The sequence below is a fragment of the Nuphar pumila genome, chromosome 14, assembly GCF_984573655.1.
Source record: "Nuphar pumila chromosome 14, dmNupPumi1.hap1.1, whole genome shotgun sequence".
Classification (NCBI taxonomy): Eukaryota; Viridiplantae; Streptophyta; class Magnoliopsida; order Nymphaeales; family Nymphaeaceae; genus Nuphar; species Nuphar pumila.
Genome location: NC_143262.1, coordinates 15,235,688 through 15,253,828, shown reverse-complemented (window position 1 = coordinate 15,253,828; position 18,141 = coordinate 15,235,688). Strand labels below are relative to the sequence as shown.

The 18,141-nt window shown below is 39.5% G+C and overlaps 1 protein-coding gene across 1 annotated transcript; it reads left to right on the top strand.

Annotated features, from left to right (window-relative positions):
* Nucleotides 1–11,482: 11,482 nt before the first annotated feature.
* LOC149816482 (protein FAF-like, chloroplastic) lies at nt 11,483–13,340 on the top strand. Its single transcript, XM_089987141.1, has one exon. The coding sequence runs from the start codon at nt 11,841–11,843 to the stop codon at nt 13,167–13,169; it is 1,329 nt and encodes a 442-aa protein (XP_089843267.1). The 5' UTR covers nt 11,483–11,840; the 3' UTR covers nt 13,170–13,340.
* Nucleotides 13,341–18,141: the final 4,801 nt, after the last annotated feature.

The following is an 18,141-nucleotide window of genomic DNA, read 5'->3' as shown; positions in this document are numbered from 1 at the left end:
TTTATTAAACAGGTCGGGTTCGGGTTGGGGGTATGCCAACCCGGCTGACCCGTTTAATAAACATGTTAGGCGGGTGGGTCAACCCGCCAACCCGACCCGTCAACCCGCCAACCCGACCCGCCAACCTGACTACCTGCCAACCCGATCCTTCCACCCGCCAACCTGACCCGCGAACCCGACCCAACCCATTTATTAAATGGGTTGGCGGGTCGTGTCGGGTTACCCGTTTATTAAACGGGTCGGGTTCGTGTTTGCCACAGCTGACCCGTTTAATAAACGGGTCGGGTTCGAGTTGAGGTATGCTGACACGCCAACCCGACCCGATTACCACCCCTAGTGCAGATTTTGCATAAATTGGAAGCCATCATAAATCGCGAACCATAAGGTTTTAAGAGCGCTGAAAAGTGAGTTGGAGCTTTAAAAAAAAAAAAAAAGAACTTAAAGGTCAACTTTTAGGGCGTGTTTGAATTCATCATGGTGAAAAATGTCAGCGGAGAAAAATCCGGCTTTTTCTCCTCTAAAGATGGGAAGAATTTCCCACCAACGAAAAAAAAAAAGCGGGAGAGTTTTTCCTTCCTTGTTTGACTGAACCCATGGAACCAATGTTGTCAGTATCGATGCGAATGGGAAGATTCGTATAGTATCGGCAGAAAATCGATACGATAATCCGAGCCGGTTATTTTTAATAATTATAAAAATTAACTTTAGAATAATTTTTAATATTCTTTTAATGGTTTTAACACGTGTTACACTCTGATTGATACATAATGTTTTTTAATTATTTTTGGGCCGATTCATAACGATTCACTTGAGAATCGATATCCGATTCACCTGAATCATTGGCCAAACTATTCAATAGCCGATAAGATTTTGACAACATTGCATGGGATCCAATAAAAAGGAAAGTTGTTATTCCAGCAGTTATTTTTTTACGGTGAAAGGGAGTAGGAAGGTGCAGGATATCTTTGGGCCTCTTTTTTTTTGTGTGTGAAAATCAACACATCAGTCATGAAACAACTTTCTGGAAATTTCCAGAAATTTCCAGAAATTTCCAGAATTTTTTTTTTTTAAAGCCTTGTAATCTATGTGGTGTACACTTACATGGAAGTTCCACCTCAACTTAATCACTGTTGAATGAAAAGCAAATTTGGATGCATGTGCCCCTATCACCATCCATCCCAACAACCACTTTGAAATGCCACACACACTACCAGGACCAAAGTCACTGAGGGACACAAAGGAGTCAGGACACTACCAGGACCAAAGTCACTGAGGGACACAAAGGCCCTGTCCCCAAGATGGAGGGTGATCAGGTGCTTAATGCACAAATATTTGTGCAATCATATTGCACCTGATCTTTTCACGAGACAAAGGGTTTGCTTCTTTACAATCATTCATTTCATAAGCGAATCTGCACTGTCATTCCTTCACTGCAGGCAGCAGCATCACCAACCCACTAATCACACCCCCAACCCCAATAGAACAACAACGCAGGGCGACAAGTAAGACTAGGGGTGGCAATTGTGTCGGGTTGGCGGGTCGACCCGACGGGTTGGCGGGTCAGCATACCTCAACCCAAACCCGACCCATTTATTAAACGGGTTGGCTGAGGCAAACACGAACCCGGCCCGTTTAATAAACAGGTAACCCGACACGAGTCGCCAACCCATTTAATAAATGGGTTGGGTCGGGTAAACGGGTTCTCAGGTTTGCGGGTTGACCCACCCGCCTAACCCGTTTATTAAACAGGTCAGCCGGGTTGGCCGGTTGGCATACCCCTAACGCGAACCCGACCCGTTTAATAAACGGGTTAGGCGGGTCGACCCATTTATTAAACGGGTTCATTTTTTCCAAACCCGAACCCGCCTAAGAGGCGGGTTGGTGGGTCAGGTTGGCGGGTCGTGTCAGGTTTTGCCACCCCTAAGTAAAACCACCATATCAAATCTCTATTTCTTCTTTTTCTTTAGTACCTCCCCCTCTTCCCCAAAAACAGTATATGCATACGCGCTGCATAGCATTTCGTGTGTTCTGCTGGGACCCACCTCCCCTATAAAGAAAAAAACACAACTTTATACTAGAAATATGTGAACTTTTTTTTTTTTTTTTAATATTTTAGACGGAGTAACTGCCCTCAGGATCGTAGACCTAACCGCGCTAGCTCTGCCGGCCTTACTTACAATCACTGTCCTGACAGCTTAAAACTTCTTGTGCTTACCTGTTGCCCTCATGGAGTCACCACGCTTTGGCTTGCGCAAAGGGTGACCTCCATGGGATTTGAACCTAGACCGCCTGCCTAGCAGCCTAGGCACCATTCCGCTATGCCAAACCCTTTTGGGCCATGAACTTTTCTTTGAATTAAAATTTTTATGAGTTTTATTTTTCAAAAATTTAACCACTTAAATGTGATTTAAGTAGTCATAGAGGAACTAGCTCTTGCATCATATCTTTTTGGGACATTGAAAATCATTGCTAAAGAATTTTCATAACTATGAAAGCATATAAAAAGTGTTTTTTTCATGAAAAAAATAATTCAGTGGTCGATTCTTAGCAAATAAACCACACCGAACACATTTGCAAGGCCAAAAATTGAGAAGAAAGCGTCTGAATTGCCCAGCTCCCTCACATTCTAGGCAATGTTATCAAAATCAGTGTGAATTGGTTCTAATCGGACCTTAGCCGATTCAAAAGCGTCGGATTCACCTATCATTTCCATTCAAAATTTAAATATATTTTTTAAGGGGTTATAAAAATTGTTAAATATTTATTTTAATATTTGTTATTGTTTAATGACTGATGGCAAAAAGTTGCCGATTCACAAACAATTCCATTCCAATCTTGAGGGTTTTTTTTAAGGAACCGATTCACCTACTAAACCGATTTTAACAACATTGATTAAGCCCACCTTAATCTAATTAGTCAGTGAAAATCATTAGGAGAGTAGTGTTGTTGTTGTATCACATGGACACGTGTAATAAAGAATCATTCCATGTTACTCAAAGCATGAACCTAATTACAACGATTGTCTCACTAAAAAATGTAAAAACGTGGCATCTTCGTCCACGTGTCAAGCTACCATTGGCCACCATAACCAGCACGTAGAGCGACAGGTGAGTTGACTTCTTTTAAACCTACTGAAGAGCTATTTATTAATTTACTAATTTATTGTTTTTTTATTTTAAAAGAGGGGGAGCAGTAAAAAGAAAAAAATTAAAAAAAAGAGGAGGCAAAAAATAAAAAATCAAAAGGAGAGAGAGAGAAAGGGATTATTTGCTTTTTGGGGGACTGAACTTGGCAGGGCGAATCCTACGGAATCGAGCAGCACTGGCGAGAGGATCCCCTTCGGGAACAGGTCCACGTGCCGGCCTACGATTCGTACGTCAGAATGAGACAACCAATCAGAGACACGGCCGCCACCTGGGCCCCACGCAATGATGAGAGCCACTGCCTCCGGATCCACCCAACGACCAGAGAACACGTGGACCACGAAAAGATCACATCTGAGGAATCGAGTTTCGCCACGTCTCCCTCTATTATTGGCAATGGACGGTTCTGATCTATCCCTTCTTCTCACGTGCCGAGGAACCGGCGGTGAGAGAGGCGCATTCGCATGTGCGTGCGCACAGGCTTTGGTCGGCCACGTATTTTACATGGACACGAATATACCAACGCAGATACGGATATGGATTCGAGATAAGAACAGGTGATTTTTTTTTTTTACAAAAATGTAAAATATGAGGGCAGCTTTTTTCTCCAATGTCAAATATATGAAAATAAGTGGTGAAGCCACCGAACCGTGGAGCATAAATAACCTTTTTTTCATCTTTTTTGGTTTTTTTTTGTTGATGGATGTGATCTAAATGGTTTGTTTAGTATTCAAAGAGTTTTGAATTATATGATTATGGTACGTAAACATGTTTTTTTTTTTAAGGAAAAGTCACTAAAATTTTATTACTCAAAAAATCATATATTTTTATCGAAATAACATGATCCATGGTTTGATCTTTAGCGACCATGTTCGTCGCATCTATGTAGTCAAATTAATCGAGTCAATAAAACCTGAACCTATGATATACAGCTCAATAGTTTTGTGCCTTCGTTAACAACAAATAGGAACCGATTCACAATTATAACATAAATATACATCTATATGCCTCACTCCAACAAATACAACCGATGCACCTTGCATATCCATGTGTCCTACTATGTGGCCTTCAGCGACAGTTAGACAGCCACTAAAGAACTTTTCAATAGCGTGAGTTATGTGACTGTTGGATATCTGCAATCCAATGGCCGCTGAATGTCCATTTTTATTCATTAGTTAACAGTGGCAGAGCCACATGGGGGGCCGGGGTGGGCACATGCCCACCCTGGCCTGGAAAAACTCTTTATGGGGTATTGGGTCCGAAACTCTAAAGAGTGGCCCGGGTCAGGTGGGCACTATCCGGGCCCAACCCACCAAGGGTCATGAAAGTGCACCCCCCTCCCCAACCGGAGCTCTCTCTCTCTCTCTCTCTCTCTCAATTGTTTTGTCCAAGTTCTATGTGGAAGGGCTCTAGAGTTGGCACTCTTTTTTTTTCTTGTGATTTTATTTTTTAAATACCATGAACAATGAATATTCTACTAGGTTTTAAGGTTTTTTGTGCTTTTCTTTTTTCAATTAGCATTTAGGCATTTTTGTGTTTTTATATTTCAATCAACATTAAACATGATTCCACATTCTTGATTTTACTTATAAAACTTAGAGTTTTAGGATATATATATATATATATATATATGAATGGTGTTTTTTTTTTTAATTAGCATTTAGGTTTTTTAAATGGGGGTGAGTACTCAATTAGGTATTTTTAGTGTTTTTATTTTTAATGAACATTAAACATTATTCCACATGCATAATTTTAGTTAGAAATTAAGAATGATGTTTGTTTAGGATTTAGGTTTTGATTTAGTTTTTAATTTTTAAATGGTAGGAACCATGATATTTCATTAGCTTTTAAGTTTTTTGTGTTTTTTTAATTAGCATTTAGTTATGTAGTTTTTTCTTTTCAATCAACATTAAACTTGATTTTACATGCTTTATTTTAGTTATAAACTTAAAATTTTAGGGTTTTTTAATTATTATATATATGAAGGGTGATTGTTGGAATTTAGGAGTTAGGATATAGGTTTTTTATTTACTTTTTCTTATAGCATGAATATTTAATCAATTCTAGGTTTTTTGTGTTCTTCTTCTTCTTTTCTTGTTGTGCATTTGTGTCCACCCTAGTTTAGATTTTTAGCTTTGCCACGGCTCGTTAAATAATGTGTATATATATATAGTAATTAGAATATGAGAACTAAAAATATGGGCATTTTCAACACTTTTTTTTTGCAAATTCAGCCATGTAGATGTGCTTAGAATGGTGAATCAACCATTGAATAATGTATTTTTGAAGAAAAAATGTGATTTTTGAATGCTTGAATATTTATGAAGATTATGAGCCATTGATTTTAAAACCTTAAAAAAATCAAATTTATGCATCAAAATGAATGATTTAAGAGCGAGTTCTTATAAAACCAAGCATTAGATCACACCCGGTTAGATTCAAGAAAAAAGAATAAAAAAATCATAAAAATCATGGTTCACACATTAGTTCTCATATTTTAGTGATTATATATATATATATATATATATATATATATATATATATATATATATATATATATATATATATATATATATATATATATATATATATATATATATAAAAAGAGAGAGAGAGAGTGTGTGTGTGTCATGCCATTGCACTCGGCTAACTAAGCAAACATACTTAGCATGCACAAACCCACACAATGGGGGACCTGTGGGCTTTAACAGTTGCCATGTGGCAAAAATCAATTGGTTTATTGAATCGACAAAAAAAAAATTATCCTCATGATTTGCAGTGGTAGTAATGGTTGATCCCATATTCTTATTGTTCTCAACATAATTGTTTGGAGGGCTTTGTAGGGATGGCAAAGATGGTGGTGGTGGTGGTGGTGGTGGTGGTGGTAGTAGTAGTGATCATTTATGTCTTTTCAACGTTACTTTTTTTTTTTTTGTTAACAAATGAAAGTGAAGCATATTAAACTTTTGTGGCTTTTCTATTATTTCTTCTGTCTTTTGCTCCACCTATCTGTGCACACATAAAAACATTATATTAAGTGAAAAGTGGGAATGTAGCTGACGTACTTGCTGGAAAGAAGGAAAAGAGAGTGTGGGCGGTCAATTGGGTAAAGGTTCACCTATCCTGAGAAAACTCATATAAACAAATCTGTAAAATTTTCGGATCTAGACCCAGTTTTTGCATATAATTTCATATCAGATGCACAATTTTATTCATTTGAAAAACCCTACTTAAGTGTTGCCCACAAAATGTCAAACAGGCACTTAAGAATTAGGATAACTTCCACAGATAAAACTATGGGAAACGTATAACTTTGCTGTAAAATTATGGTTTTACCCTCACTCAATATGGGTATGTTTGCGTGCTATGCATACCCCTAGGTTTCCTTGAAAACACACACAACCCTGTGCATTTTTCCTAGAGCTTGAATTGGCTACTTTTCAAATAAACCTGAAAAAATAGTAAAAAAAAAAGCTACCCTTCTTTCTTTATTCTTCAAAAAAAGTCCGCACCACATATATCTATACATACTATGAATCAATCAGCATATTCTACGTTTCAAAAGCTATCCTAAAAAAATAAAAGAATTAATTTGAAACATCAAGGTCAATCAAATGATTTATCTTTTCATTTAGAAAAATCTATAGTTTTTTAGTTTTATTTCAATATTTTAACACATTTTTCTATGGTTAAAAATTGTCCGATTCAAAACGACTCAGGCTTAAATCAAAATTGCCCGATTCCGTGAATCGATTCGAAGGGTCCAAGATGATTCTTACACGGCAGTGACACAAAGACGAGCTTCGCAGCAGGTGGTGCCATGCCCGTGAAGATCTCTTCTGCAGTATACAAACACACTCAAAAGACACAATTTCTCTTTTTGACAATAGAGTTGAAGTGAAGGGTATTTTGGTTATTTAAAGATATTTCACTGGCTTAACTCTTAAGTGGTTGAGTGTCATGGTAAATCTAATTGTTTTTTTGACATAGAAAGCTACTAGTTATACAACCATACCATTGAGATTCGAACTTTCAACGTCCCAACGCAAGGTGGCGTGCACTAACTGCTCCTGCCAGACAAGGGAGCCCCCCGGTTGGTCATGGTAAGCCTTTATTAGGAATTTAAGAAAAAATGGTCATGGAATTTCTGTTGAATGGTTGATCCGAATTAGAAAAAATTTCCCAATTTTTTATTCTCGATGTCCAAAGGATGTTTCACTGATGACGAAAGCGTCAAGCTTCAGATATTTTGCTTCGCTGTAATGCAACTGGGGTGCGGCCGGGTTTGGCGCCGTTGGATTATACCAATGGCCGAATTCTGACGGTCGATCTTGGGCAAGCAGTTGGCTATTTTGTCAGCCTTTCGCCGCTGGATGCGACCCTGAAACACATCCACAGTCGTCGGATTATGAGGTCTCAGAATTCTCTATGAGGTGTCTATTGCATTAAAAGATATATATTTTAATGGCAAATGGGGGAATAAACAAGATAGGATGACTACCAACTAAGGGAATCAATGTATGGTCGGCTACTTTTCCTTAGGGAAAAAATGGGGACTTACTAGTATAGGTAGAATCTAGAGTGAGGGTGAAGTAGAACATCTTTTTTTGTTTTTTGCCCCCCCCCCCCCTCCTCCCAAAATCTCAAGTGTGATGCTTGGGCTATGTGCTAAGTCCATTACTAAAATTGTTGAAGCAGAAAGCGGAAGAGTATACTAGGGGGGTTTCTCTATCTACTGGTTGGTTTTCTACCTCAATTGGTGGGCTTTTGTTGCTTTTCTTATGTTCTATGAGAAAGAGAGAGAACATTTATCATTCAACATTATCAAAATACATCCAACCGAATATTGGATGAGAGGAACATAAGAGTAAGACAGCCACCACCTAGATGGTGGTTGTGCACAGTTCAGAGTACAAGTAGATCCAAACCCCCATCTCTACTATGTAATTTAAGAGTCAGATACACATCAAACATAACCCGCTGACGTAGCCTTCCAAAATTGAATTTGATGCCCCTGAAAAAGATATCGTTTCTTTCAGTCCATATCACCCACCATGCTGAAAACAACCATACCCGCCACAATAATCTCCCTTTTTTTGTTTCGTAAACTCATGAGACCAAACAAGATGTCCCGAATAACAAAACTCGAACGCGTTTGAACCGGCGGTGCACCCCAAGTTTGAAAGAATAGGTCTAAAACTACCGGGCAAAACCAAAATAGGTGAGTCGTGTCCTCTACCGCCTTCTCGCAAAGAACACACATGCTTGGAAACTGAAGCCCCCGTTTCCTGGCATTAATCTGGGTTTGAACACAATCCAGAGCCACTAACCACGCCAACGCCTTTGCCCTTGGAGCGGGCCCCTTACCCCATATACAATCAATGGAAAACCAATCCATCCCGGATGGCAACAAGGAATAGTAAACTTGCTTAATGGAAAACCTATCTCCGCCCACCATGGCCCAGTGAAGCCACGGGCGGCCATGGCCAGCCCTAAGATCTCTGTCACTGAAAGAGCGAAGTGTTTTCCGCCACTCCAACCAGAGGGACGAATGGTACACTGAACTGGGCGTCGAAAGAAGGGAGTCAGGTAAACTACCATATTTTCCCCTAACAAACGTAGCCCAAGAAGATGGAGATGTGGAAGCGACCCAAGCCCACTTCAAGACTAAAACGATGCTCCTCTTTCTCAGAGCCGGAATCTCCAAGCCGCCTCGCTGCTTCGGGAGAACGATCTGCTGCCAAGAAACAAGCGGGTACTTTTTGTGAGACGCATTCCCAGACCAAAGAAAGTGCGAAAGCAAAAGGTTAATCGTTCGTTCTACTGTCGTCGGTATAATAGACATGCTCATACAAAAATCTGGTAATCTGGCCAAAACATGGCGAATGAGCGTCAATCGTCCCACAAAAGATAAATATCGGGCCTTCCAAGACTGCAATCTCTCTCCCTTGCACCCGCTCTATAGTAGACGTCCAAGACGAAGTTCTCGACGGTTGCAATGATAGACCCAAGAAATTAACAGGAAGGTCGGATATCGGGCAGTTGAAGATCCTTGCAGCAATCGATTGGAGGAGAGGGTCAGCATTGAGTAAGACCAGAGCGCACTTACTCTCGTTCAGGCGAAGGCCAGACATAGCAACGAATATTTTAATAATGAAGCACAACCTAGACATTTGATTAACATTCGCATGACCAAATATTAAAGTATCATCTGCATATTGAATTGTGTGACCAACAAAACCAGGAATGCCCAACGAATTCAAGAAGCATGTTTGTTCTGCCATTTTCATGAGAATAGGTAAACCCTCTGCCGCGATATTAAAGAGGATGGGAGCTAGGGGACAACCCTGTCGCACGCCTCTAGCCAACTTGAATTTTTTCCCTCTCATTCCGTTGATGCACACCGACGACACCGATATCGTGACCAGCTCCTTAACCCATGCAATAAACTGGTTGCCGAACCCCATATTTGTTAGAGATTCAAGCAAAAAATCTCATGCCAAACTATCATAAGCCTTGTGAAAATTCAATTTTAACAAGAAATACGGTGCTCCAGTCGACTGTAAAGAGTGAAGAAGCTCAATTGCACAAATAAATGACCCTTGCACACTTCGACCTGGAATAAAGGCCCCCTGATTCGGAGAGACAAGTTGATCAATAACAGTGCGCAACCGGTTAGCCAACACCTTAGATATAATGCGATACAGAGCGCTCATCACTGAAATCGGCCTGAAGTTGGATATGTCTGACACCCCTTGTCTTTTAGAAATCAAAGAAATGACTGTCACATGATATGGTTTAGGCAGCCTGACATTACGATAAAATTCATCGAATAACTGGAGCAGGTCAGCTTTAACAATGAGCAACGGTAACAAGTTCCCCAAGTTGTTGGTACAATAGTTTTGTTTAAAGTTTAAACACTTAATCCCAAAAAGCGCTGATATCACCACTTCTATAAAGTCTACTTCCCACTCAAATTCAACTAATAATTTACACATTGAGCCCCATACTTAAAAGTCACAACACCTCTCTCTCCTTTCTAACAATAACATCACTAGTTTTTTTTATCACTGGCTTTCGGTGCTCTTTGTTTCTTTAAATTCCTTTACCCCACATTTTCTGCATCAGAGAACAGCTTACCAGGTTATCTTGTTTCCAAATCAAGTCTGACCAACTTTGGACTCTCTCTCTCTAGTCGACTGTCAGCCTATCGAGTTTTTGAAGTATTTTTCATGTTTTTTCTTAAATCTCATCATACATATATGATTTACATGCTTGATTTTATAAAAATCTACTCTTGGATCGTTCTGATATATAGGTAGGTTTTTATAAGATCTAAAAATCGATAATCAAAATTTTTTATAGAAAAAACATGATTGGAGAATTGTTTATTAGCAAATCACATGGGTTGGATTTATGAAAAACAACTTGAAAATGCTTGTTTGTTCACCGTAAGCTGGCGATGTGCTAGAAAAGTGGTGGGCAGCTCTCACTTTTCCTGTGTATATATATATATATATATATATATATATGACATGGAAGTGGTAATATTAAAAATCTCCTGTTGTTTGGTGATGCGCCCTGTAATGCTCTTAAATATTAAATAAATGAAGAGCAATTTATGCGATGCCTCAATGCAAGTACAGGTGTGGGAAAACCTAAAGTTGATTGTCGACTGGAATTAACCAACAATTGAAAATAATAGGGATTAATGAAGGGCATATATATACTTTTGCTGCAACCATCTTTAAAATCACACATTCCAATGGAATCCATGTCAAGAACGCACACACTGGTGGACGAGCTCTCGCTCTCTCTCTGAACTTGATTTATGGTTCTGTGCATGGCTTTCATGCACCTTTTGGCGCGCGTGGATTGAACAATGGACCATCCCCATTAATGGAAGAACCGTCTTACTTTTCTACCTTTCAAGATTCAGTTTCCAAAACAGATGGACGGCTGAGAAATAGGTGCACACAATCTGCATGCTGACAGATGGACTTTCAAGATTCTACTTTTCTACCATCCTCATCTAGCCATTCTGCTGTATCCCCAAAATAGCTTATAGGTTAAGCAACTAGTTACTCTTACTGTTAATAGAAGCCCTTCTTTTTTCTACTGCTGACAGAAATGAAGAATTGTTCCCTAATTTCTTTGGTGTCAGTTTTTTTCCTAGTTTACACAGTCGCTATAATTTAAAATTAATGTGCACATTCATATATAAAATTGCCTCGTTCTTTTAACTTTCTGATTTCTCAGCATCGATGGGCCCCTGTTCCACTTTTTGTGTGGCTTTTGGCACCTATAAGTTCACCCCTCTGCTCCTCTTATCTATCACGGCCTCCTAAGTCATCCTCGACACAGAGGGACAGTAGACTCAATTCCCGTTTCTTTCCATTCGCATATCCATAGTTTGCGTGTTGGGTCTGAGGTAAGGACTCTGAGTTCCTGCTCCCTCTTGTAGATCTCCTCTACATCTGAGTAGAGATATGTGTATGTTCTTCTATCTGTCTTCACTTTTATCAACATCCGTTCTCTCAGACCCGAATCCTGATTGAACTGCTCTCTTTCTTGCAACTTTCCATTTTGCTCTCTCTCTCTCTCCCTGTAGTTGGTTTAGCTCTCTGTTTTTCTCTGCAGAGAGAGACCATCGTCGACCACAGTACCTTAGACACACAGAAACAACCCTCCCTCAAAATGTCGACTTCCTGCAGAACCCTTCACCCCCAACTGAAGGAGGAGAACAAGCAGGGGATCATCTCCATCCTGGGGCTCTCGGGAGATGGGTACTCCGAGAAGAGACTCAAAACCGAGTGCCCTCTCAGGAGGACCCTCTCTGCCGACATGTCCTCCAAGAAATTCCTCGCTCTCTCCAGTTCCATGAAGAAGATCGCCTCCTCGGAAGAGATCTCCATCATCTCCTCTACTCCAGAGTCCGACGAAGACGAAAAGGACAACAGAGCCAGCCAATCCGACATATGGAGCTTGATCCAAGCGCAGAAGCCGAGCCACCCCTCCCTCACTACCACCCAACCTTACGTCCACCCTTTGGTGAGGCGATCATCGAGCTCGCTGAGCACTAAGAGCCTTGAGCTCTGCACCGAGAGCCTGGGCTCGGAGACGGGCTCGGATTGTTCCACTGAGAACTCCCATCCATGGTTCTTCTTCTCTCCTCCCCCTTCTCCTCCTCCGTCCTTCCCTCCTTCCTCTTCTTCAGAAGAAAAAGAAGAATTGCGGGGCTTCAAGGAAGTGAAGCGAGAGTTTCACGAAGAGAAGTCGGTGAACTACAATTGCAGCATCAGCCGCAAGTCTCCCACCCGATCCTTCCCTCCTCCCCTGCCTTCCATCTCCCGCCGCGACGGCCCCTGCCTCCACATGAAGCCCTATCGCCAAGACGGACGCCTAGTCCTGCAGGCCGTCTCCGTCCCCTCCCACAACTACCTCCATGCGCAACGCGAAGGTGGTCGCCTCCTCCTCTCCTTCATCTCCACCCCTCAGCAGAAGCAAGGCCGTCGTCCCTTCTCCCAATCATCAGAAGGACAACAAGTAGAATATGATGATGTCGGTGACGAAGAAGAAGAAAAAGAAGAAGAGATTGTTAAAGATGAAGAAGTGGAAGAGTGTCAAGAAGAAGAGGAAGAAGAGGAGGAGGAGGAGGAGGAAGAAGAAGAAGATAATAGTTTGGAGGTGGTGAGCTTGGAGAGGTGGAGGAGTAAGGGATCGGCGGAGATGGAGCTGCACCGGTCGATCGGCAAGCTGATATCTCAGCCGTTCGTGAACATGAATCCATGGACGCAGAAGAAGGTTCTGGTGGAGCCCGTGCCGGCGGAGAAGGAGCGGGCCGTGGTGCAGCGGTCCAACGTGTACGAGCGCTGCTGGAAGGATCGTGGACTCGGTGAGGGGAAGGCGCTGACGAACCATGAGTGGGTCAGGGAGGCTGCTGGGCTCGGACCCAGGAGGTGCAATGAGCAGCGCCAGACCCACCACCTCGGGATTTTGGAGCGTTATTGCGTCGCCACTACTTGAGAGTAGTAAGTGGCCTGATGGTTCGCGATTCGCTGTTGGAGAGAGTGTGTGTGTGTGTTGATTGGTATTTGTGTGCTTTGGTCATTGTGAATGTAGGTCTGCTATTGGTTTTGGTTCATATGGGGGCATAAGTCGCGTATTATATATAATATAATTTTGGTTACTCAGTCAGCCAACTGATTGTTGACGTCATGCTTTTTTAGCTGTTATGGCACAAATTTTCTTTTATTCTATATATATATATATATACGCCAGAAACCCAAATATGTTTACCAACGAATCAATTATTGGATCATCCTAATATAAATACTATTTTTTATGCTTAAATAATTATAAAAATTCTAAGTCATTGATTTTCAACCCTTAAAATATCTTTCTTATGCATCATTATTGGATGATCCAAAAGTTTCTATAAAACCAAGTGTTTAGACACATGGTAAACAAAACAACTACGCCTTCATCCCAAAACAAAACAATTGGGGTCGGCGTTATGAACCAAAAAAGAAAATCATTCACATGAATCTTTTTTCTCCAATCACTTTTATCCAATGTCATGTCCTCAGTGAGGTTCAAAGGATTCATATTCTTTCCTATCATCTTCATCTATGTCTTCTTAGGCCTACTCCAACCTCTTTTAACTAATATATTTTCTCATTTCTCCATTCTTCTAACTAGAGCATCATTAGGCCTTCGTCGAATATGTTCAAACCACTGTAAACGATTCTCTCTCATCTTATTTTGAATGGATGCAACGCCTACCTTCTTACGTATCTCTTCGTTTTGAATATTATCTTTTATTGTATTTCTACACATCCATCTAAGCATACTCATCTCAGTTACACTCATTTTTTTTAATATGATGTCTCTTGACAGCCCAACATTTTGTACCATATAGTAAAGCAGGCCTAATTGTCATCTTATAAAACTTTTCCTTCAACGGCAATGGCATTCTACGATCGCACAACATTCTAGTTGCACTTTTTCATTTCATCCACCCAACCTTTATCCTATGATTTACATCTCTATCAATATTTCTTCATACTTTTGAATAATAGATTCCAAATATTTGAAACAGCCATCCACCGGTATTTCTTGCTCGTCAAGGTTTACTACTTTGTTGCTTACTAAACCAACATTTCATATATTCTGTCTTACTCTTACTCAACTCAAAACCTCTTGCTTCCAATGTTTGTCTCCATAATTCTAATTTAGCATTAACCCCAGCTCTAGACTCATCAATCAAAACAATATCATCAGCAAACAACGTACGTCACAACACATTTTCTTGAATTGATCTCGTAAGCTCATCCATCACTATAGCAAATAGGAAAGGGCTTAATGCAGATCCTTGATGTAACCCAACCGTTATAAGAAAATTGGTTGTCACCCCTTCACAAGTACGAACATTGGTTACTACTCCTTCGTACATATCTTTAATTATATTAATGTACTTGAGAGAAACATATTTCTTCATCATTGTCCACCAGAGAATATCCCTAAGTACTCTATCGTATGCCTTCTCCAAATCAATAAAAACCATATACAAATTTTTGTTCCTCTTCCTATATCTTTCAATAAGTTGTATAAGAAGATGTATAGCTTTCATGGTTAATCTTCCAAGCATAAAACAAAATTGATTCTTCGATATCATGACAACCTTCCTCAACCTATACTCAATCACCCTCTCCCCAAGTTTTATGACTCATGAGTTTTATACCACGATAGTTTGTGCAATCTTATATATCACTCTTATTCTTATATAGAGGCACCAAAATACTCTACGTCCACTCAAGGTAAAATTTTTCAAAAAAATTAAAAAACCTATGAAAATCGTGGTTTATACCTAGATGGTGAACATATGTCAATTATATATATATATATATATATATAACCTACCAAACATACTCACTAAGATACATTTTATAGGACTTTTGGTGTTTTTTAGAAAATTCTTACCTTACTGATCCATATATGCTTGTTTTTTATAAGAATAAGTATTGGAGCATTTGATTTGGATGCATGGACAGGTTTTTATAAGCTTTTAAAAAATCACCAGCTCACAATTTTTATAAATTTTTGAGGCTTCAAATACCATTTTTTTTCATCCAAAATGCATGATCCAAAGTTACTTTTTAGTAAATCAATCGTGCTGAACACATTTGCAAGGTCGGAATTAAAAACAAAACCCTGAAAATCAATAAAATATTATTTATTGGGTAGCTTTGGTAGGTTTTCTAGTGAGTAGGTTTCCATTTTCTTATATATATATATAGGGTAAGATCACTGTATGTCAAAATCAACTAAATACCACTTTTCAACTTTCGTTTTTGGATTCTTTTGCAAATTAAACTTTATAGATGTGATCTACGTGGTTTGCTTGCCAGAAAACCGGTTTAAGACCATGTGATTATGATGGGTAGATGGGTTTTTCAATGGCTAAGAAAACGATGGCTCACAGTGTGTAGGATTTTTATAATTAGATAAATCATGTTTTTTGTGTCGGAAAAACATAACCCAAGGCGTGTTCCCTAGCTAACAGACTGTTGAATTCATCCAGAAGGTTGGATTGGGTCGATACAGTTCACACCTATGATTTCTAAACAGCTTGGACGCTTACACGACTGTGACTAAATATCATCTCACGTACACACACGTGCGGTCGTGTGTGTATATATATTGTAGCCCGAATTATCAAACAGCTAAAATGTCCGACACAAATCAGGCGGTTTTTAAGCCGCTAGTAGCGCGGGTGATCAGCGGCATAAAATTTTTTGTTTAAAACGTCTGTCTCTTTTTTTGAAATTTTTGACACCCAGCACTCAGCCGTGCATTGGATGCTAGAGGCTTCGGATACAGTGTTATATATATATATATATATATATATATATATATATATATATATATATATATATATATATATATATATGTATGAAAAAGTATTTGGTATCGGCGTGGACAGGACCCTCCTGTTAGAAACTCACAGTGAAAAGTTGTTTTGACCAAATTTGATGGCAGTGGACCGGGGTGGAGGAGAGGGATAAGGTCACACCCCCACCCTGTTTCAAAATTCGAACCTCCATCCCCGCCTGAACGAGGATGGATTTTAACCTCCATCCTCGTTTCATGTCCTCCATCCCCGGTCCAAACGGCGGTGAGGTGGGGCGGGGCCCTATTCTCCCTTAGTCTATAGTCATCCCTTAAAGGATTGGGGACGGGGCGGGGCAGGGATTGGGATGGGGATGGGGATGGGGCGGGAAAAAGCGTAAGTCCATCCCCGCACGGAGATAGATTTTAACCTTCCGGTCCAAACGGGGCAAGGCGGGGCGAAGCCCCGTTGTCCCTCGGTCCACTGCCATCCTTATATATATATATATATATATATATTATTGGATCATATTTTTTTCAATATAAAAGTATTAGTTTTTGAAAATTTGATGTAGCCCATTGATTTTTTAACTCTAGCCCAGATATGCAGATCACATCTTCGAGTGTCAAGATGTGCACAAAGATTTAAAAAATTAAAAAGATTATAATTTATTGCTCTCTCTCTCTCTCTCTCTCTATATATATATATATATATATATATATAGAGAGAGAGAGAGGTAGATATATATATATATATATAGGTAGATAAATCAAAATCTCATATAGTTTAAACTTGCATAAATTTGGGTTTCTATAATTCGATGACGGATTTGGAGAATTAGAACTACATTAATCCTATTGTTTTCAAGTAGCTGGTTTAACGACCTAAGTTCTGAATTTAAAATGAATGCGTTCTGCGGTCCTACTGTCAAACACCATGGATTTAGTGCAAAGCACTATTGATGATCGAAACTTCAACAATCACTAAGCCATTAATTTAAGTTGTTAAGATTGTAAAATAAACCAAGTCTGCTTTATTCCGGACATTGCGGCAGCATTTGGAAGTAAAAAATTCCAGCTCACTTTTCTCTGCTTTCCGTCTCTTCAATCCCTGCAGCCCATCAACCGGCAGCAAAGTCAGGAGACAGAAAGAAAGAAAAAAAAATGGGCAGCTCTGGGTTTCTTTATCTTTCAATAGACCTTGCTTCTCTATTTGTTTGTTTTTTTTATGTTGTTTACGCTTCTCTGTTCCTGCTGTTAGCAGGGGATGTGAAACACGCCCTGTTTCTGATTACTGTTTGTGTGGACTGTGGGCGTGATACCTCTCACTTCTCATAATTCCTGCTGTAACTCTATTACTTATGCTGAATGAATTACTTTCTTTCAAAAAAAGAAAAAGTGATAGACTCTGATGTAATGAGCATTTCTAAACCATGACTTAAAACTGGATCCAACAAGCAACAAAGAGACTAAAAGCAATGTTGTCAGTATCACTATCGGCCCTCAATCTTTTGGCCATCAATTCAGCTTGTATTGACTGATACCTTTACTCGAGTGAATCCTTCTGTATCGTTCAACAAATAATAAAAAATGATTACGTGTCAATCATAACGATACATGACGTGTTACAATTATTAAAATAATTTTAAATTATTTTTTTGTATTTTTTTTATTTATCAAAAAATAACCGATTCAAGCTTGCAATGTATAGACTTTAGGACAATATCATGCGTATCGGCTAATGAAAACATTGACTAAAAGAGTGTACTACCACTTTTTTTTTTATGATGATGAGGAATCCTTGCTGATAACCGGGTTACTGAAGGGTATGTTTGAATCACTGTCCCCCACCCTAAATGGGACTAAATGCACGTGGGGGGCGGTGATTTCAACAAGCCTGGGATGCAGGTGTTATTTCTGTAACACCCCTCCCCCTGTTAAAAAAAACATGACGCAAAAAACACGTTAAAAACAAGTAGAAGGTAAGGGTCCCCCGACTCTCTCTCTCTCTCTCTCTCTATCTATATATATATATATATATATATATATATATATATATATATATATATATATATATATATATATATATATATATATACTTTGCAGC

Excerpts from the sequence above, each read along its gene's own strand:
- LOC149816482 (XM_089987141.1), top strand. The coding sequence starts at position 11,841 with ATGTCGACTTCCTGCAGAACCCTTCACCCCCAACTGAAGGAGGAGAAC.